This window comes from Schistocerca cancellata, chromosome 6, assembly GCF_023864275.1.
Source record: "Schistocerca cancellata isolate TAMUIC-IGC-003103 chromosome 6, iqSchCanc2.1, whole genome shotgun sequence".
Taxonomy (NCBI): Eukaryota; Metazoa; Arthropoda; class Insecta; order Orthoptera; family Acrididae; genus Schistocerca; species Schistocerca cancellata.
The window spans coordinates 268,019,907-268,025,419 of record NC_064631.1 but is presented as its reverse complement, the minus strand read 5'-3'; the positions used below and the strand labels follow the sequence as shown (position 1 = coordinate 268,025,419).

The 5,513-nt window shown below is 40.5% G+C and overlaps 1 protein-coding gene across 1 annotated transcript; it reads left to right on the top strand.

Moving 5' to 3' along the window:
- Positions 1-319: 319 nt before the first annotated feature.
- Positions 320-4,375, top strand: LOC126190645 (ejaculatory bulb-specific protein 3-like). Its single transcript, XM_049931065.1, has 2 exons — positions 320-568; positions 4,119-4,375. Exons 1-2 carry the CDS (start codon positions 373-375, stop codon positions 4,307-4,309), a joined length of 387 nt encoding a protein of 128 aa, XP_049787022.1. The 5' UTR covers positions 320-372; the 3' UTR covers positions 4,310-4,375.
- The last annotated feature ends 1,138 nt before the right edge of the window (positions 4,376-5,513 follow it).

Here is a 5,513-nt window from a genome sequence, read left to right as displayed (position 1 = left end):
ATGGGAGGAAACGAAGACAGGACAATAACTACTCACAACTAACTACTCAACGAGGCTAGTAATATACTATAAAGACATCTAAAGCAGGCCTGAATTGGGGGTAGCAGTATTCAGAGGAGTTACAGCGAAATGAATGAAGATTGACGTGCAAGTGAGATGAATAATTAGCCAGGGAAGTTCCCACCAGAACAAAGAAATTCGATGCAAACAGGAGTGGAAAAAAACCTGCTGGGTGAGTGACGCAGTGAGCCTCCGCGGACGGGCAAGATGTGCCTCGCGGAGTGGGGGTCCGCCTGCTGCATGTATATATACACGCGCAGAGTACCCGCTTCTGCATCTGAAGTGACCCCGCAGACCCAACTCCCAGCAGACATGAAGGCCGCCCTGGTACTCGTCGCGGCGTTAGCCGTCATTGTGGTCGCCGCCGCGGAGGAGAAGTACACCACCAAGTACGACAACGTCAACCTGGACGAGATCCTCGCCAACGACCGCCTGCTCAACAACTACGTCAAGTGTTTGCTCGAGGATGGGGAAGCCAACTGCACCGCTGATGGCAAGGAACTCAAGAGTAAGTGTTCTGTAGGCAGTTGCGGCTCTCAGTGCCTTTCCTACTCAGATCACCTCGCATCAGAGGCGCTTTCCGCACAAGTACCACTGACCATGCCGTACTCACATTCTGAGAGGAAATTCTTAAATGTATCTATCTTCAGAGCACCACTGAAAGATGTAAACGTGTCTTCATCATATATATTCAAAGCCTAACCCTTGTCAGTTTAGTCACTACGTTCCGTCTCCCAGTCTTCGTCACTTTGCAGATTTTCTGTACCAGTGACACAGAATATTTACTCTTGAGGCGGGCTCTATCCTTCCTTGTCAGGTATTTTGCCTGAAGAATGTTTGTTATCCAATTTGTTATTACCAGATACTAACATTACTCATTTCTTTTTCGCTAAAGAGCAGCTTTTATCTCTTTTTAGCGCTTTCTCATGGTTATTCTCTGAATCCAGGTTATTCAGGTGACTTTCTTGTAATGCTTATTTTTCTTTGTATATTTGCGTTATCTTTTGCATCGCTTGGTCAATACGAACCATTGAGGAAAGAACAGGATAGACAGAATCTGGAGGGCATATCTTGAGACTATTTTCACAGTATAACTGATACAGAACCGTCCTTAAGTCTGATACGAATGAATGCTATGAAAAATTGTGTCCAATTTTGGTTTCACTGTAGGGGATTACTGTTATACTACTCTGTGAGAAATAGTACAGTGGTTGTCTCCCTTGTCTCAGAAATTTCTTTTACTGAAAAATCAGTTCTCTGTACCTCGTGTCCCTGCTAGGTCGCTACATATCTCCATGGAAGAGAATCTTCCTACTTACGTGGTGCGCATGGGAGCGTGCGTGTATGTTTGTGTGAGTGTATGCCTGCGGACATTGTAAGCAAATTGTAACATGTCATGTTTGAGAGCTACAACTATTTACTCTGCAGAGTTTCAGGTAATATTGATTTTCGCCCGTCATGCACAATGGGTTAGCTATCGAAGGACATAAGATCGTATTTCGTACTTTAATTTTTGTTGTGATTTACCTGTTTTATTTTACTTACAGACCATAAGTTGTGAGCAGGGACTTGCACCCGAGAAGAAAAGACAACGCAAGTGGCTATTCTTTTTTTCTGTTTTTCGATTTTTTTCAGATTCTAAAGCAGATCCCTAAACCATACTTCCAGAGACACCAGTGTAAGTAACACTGAAGGCTGTTGTTCCAGGCTGCCGTATGCGTCAAACGTGGTTCTGCCGCCTCACTTCTTTTGGAGTATATATACATATGTGTGTGTGTGTGTGTGTGTGTGTGTGTGTGTGTGTGTGTGTGAGAGAGAGAGAGAGAGAGAGAGAGAGAGAGAGAGAGACAGAGAGAACTTGCCAGAGGGATCCCAGCGCGCTGATCGCTATGAAGTATCTAGCAATGCTTCACGAATATCAACCGACAGTTTCTTCATTACCTTTCTGTTACCTCCTCCGATTTCTGCGGTATCTCTCTCGATTTCTAAAGCAGCGTCATTCTACATTATGTTCTCACAAAATTACCTTTAATATGTCGCCTACATTACGTCTAAAATCAGAAGTACTGCTCAGATTTCAACCGTCCTCTGTTAAATGCATCAACGTTTTTCATTCCGGCAGAGAATAAAACCTTTTGTCTCACTTTCAGTTCTTGTACATATGCTGCTCTGTACGTTAATTCAAAACAATTTTAAGTCAGATGATAATTTATAGGTGAAATCATTAACCTGGAAATAGATATACTCCTTTTCTATTCTATACTTTTCGAATGTTTGTTCTATAGATCGGTGCTTCCTATTGTGAACAAATGTCTTGATTACTACAGAAACTGATTAAAGAGTATAATTTTCTCTCTATCCAGTCTTGAATCTCTAGAATTCATATTTCTCACGGACGCTATACTATTTGAATATTCACCATATTTCCTGTAAGTCAGTTTTTATTTCGGTATGTTGTGTCTTTAGTGAGTCATTTCTTGTGTGTCGTGTAAAACTTTGTTTTCAGTTCATACTTTACCCTTTCAAGCAAAATAACAGCATTATTTTGTGCTATTACCTTGAAAAGTATTTCTCATTTTTTCAACTGATTAATTATTTATTTATTTAAATCGTTTTATGCATTTTTGTGGTGTACAAAAGAAACCATTATAATAATTTACCTATAGTCAATATTTTCGTTCGAGTCCTGAACTTAGATTTGTGCATAGTATGTTTTAGGCTAACTAAATATATATATGGGTTGTGCATAAAGTGCCTATTGAATATTCTCTTCGTCCTTGTAGATTCAAAATCATAAAACACTTTTGTGTGGAGGTATGACTAGCGGTGAACTGTAATTCACAGTACTTAACGTCGTTGTAATGCAAACAGAGGAATCAAAGCAAGTTCTGTAGACTGTATTAGTGGAGTGGAGCTGTTAGTGTGAGGAGACAGGGGTCAATGGTAAGATCACTAAAGCGACACCATGATTATAACTGGTTAAAGTATTTCAAATGAGAGTGGAACTGCAAGTTGTTTCAATGAATTATGATTGACTGAAAACAGTCTTGATCACAGTAAAATATTTATTTTTGATGGTTACCGGTTTCGGCCAGAATGTGATCATCTTCAGACCGTTTATACCATGATAGCAGGCGGTGGCAATGAACGGAGCAGTTGCTCCGTTTTCCACTACCGCCTACAATCATGGTACAAATAGTCTGAAGATGGTCACATTCTGATTGAGGCTGGTAACAACTGCAAATAAATATTTTACTGTGGTGAAGATCGTTTTTAATCATTTTTAAAGATATTGTTGTTATGACTGATATGCAGAAATCCACAGAAATATTCAAAATAAACCTATCTGCTAAATACCATTGCAGGGTGGCTGGTGTCGATTAGGTAACATAAGTTAGTAAGTGTTACATATTATCAAAGAAGATAATGTTATATACTGTCTATGTCTGGTTCAGTAAATGGAAAGTTCTGTTGCTGAAGTCAATGGAGACACAAGTATGTAGCATTTACATGTTTCTAAATTCACGTCTGAATTACATCAGATTTGAAGTTCACAGATGATGTCACAGTATAGATTGTTGATATACTTTCCGGGATGTGAGGTCGTGGTCCAAGAACTTTTCTGCTCCTTACGTTTCGTCCAGGACTGCGCTGGACTTCCTCAGAGGCGCTGCTCCGCTGAGTCGGCAAGACTCAGCGGAGCAGCGCCTCTGAGGAAGTCCAGCGCAGTCCTGGATGAAACGTAAGGAGCAGAAAAGTTCTTGGACCACGACCTCACATCCCGGAAAGTATATCAACAGCCATGTCAGCCGGTCGTGAAAGCCTTCATTCTACAAACAGATTAGATTTCCTGAAATTATGATGTGCGTGATAGTAATCGTGCTTTAAATAATGTGATTGTGAAAGTTTTTAGGAACAGTAAATAAACGTTGTACTGCAGATACGTAGGAGATAGCAGAGTCCTAAAGAGAGAGCCATATCGCAGGAGATTTTGTTCTGTTCAGTTTTGATTAGGTTAGCGGGTACACCAGGTCACTAACTATTGTCTTCTCATACAGAAGCCGTCCCTGACGCGCTGAGCAACGAGTGCGCCAAGTGCAACGACAAGCAGAAGGAGGGCACCAAGAAGGTGCTGAAGCACCTCATCAACCACAAGCCCGACGTCTGGGCGCAGCTCAAGGCCAAGTACGACCCCGACGGCACCTACAGCAAGAAGTACGAGGACAAGGAGAAGGAGCTCCACGAATAAGCACTGTACTCCCATGTCTATCCTATCTAAACGTTTTTCTCAAATAAACTATAACTTGTAACTCAACACATCGTTTTTAATGTAACAATCCCAAAATTACGAAAAAAAACAGTAAATAAGGCAGTTTGCTTTGACGAAAAACCTTCAATATGGCTCCTGAATGTTATTCGACGACTCTGATAGAATGGAAATATAGGCCTATGACATTAGCTGTTTGGATCAAAATCGGGTTGCTGTCGATTATTTTTTCTGATTTATCTAAACCTCATTCGTCGGTGAACGGGGTGGCTTATTAAGTAAGGGCAATTCCTTTCCTAACCTTCTCCAATTTTGCTCCGTCTCTAACGACATTAAGCTGACTGAAACCACTTCATTCCTTTTAGTTATTTTATTTTATGAAGCGGGCCCATTTGTGCTACGAGAGTAGGGGACTCATCCAGAGAATTCCAGATGGAGATTCAGTCTAGTCTATGCAAGTATCCCGCCATTGTTTTTATAATTGAGTGTTTGACAGCTTATTGTCGGTCCTAGCAGCTGATGTCTTAAAGAAACGGCTAACGGCTAAGACATAGTGCATAGTCGTGTAATTCATATATTTCCCCTTGACTATACGATTTGATGTGTGTTATTAGTTGTTACACGCAACAAGAACCCGATCATCAGGCTACGTCGACTGGCGGCAAGAGCAACAGTTATGTAACTAAAATTTAAAACATTTCGTCCTTTTATGTATAAAAGCATGTGTACCAAAACTCTAAGGATGCTATTAAATGAATAATACATAAATAATTTGATATCGTGGACCTTATAAACATACTATATCGTTAATTCTGTATGTTTACGAACGCAAGTGATAGGCAATGTTATCTGTCAGCAGTCTATAAGAAATTATGATATAATGGCTCGTAGAATTGTCTACGTGGAGCGATTTTTTTACAAACATACAATCGATAGAGGTCATCAGTATAATTTAAGCTGACTATAGCACTAACTGCATTAGCATAATTCATGTAGAGACCCGCTAAGAAATGCGCACGATGTTGTTCAAGCATACTGAAAGCTGTATAAATCACTGAGCTCTACTTTGTAGCCGTATTAGCGACAAGAGAGAAAGAAACAGGACAACGGTAAACAAACACATTTGTCTGCATTTACGAGGTATGCAGCTTAGTCTCTTGCACGATGGAGTTGGCTTGTCTAGTAA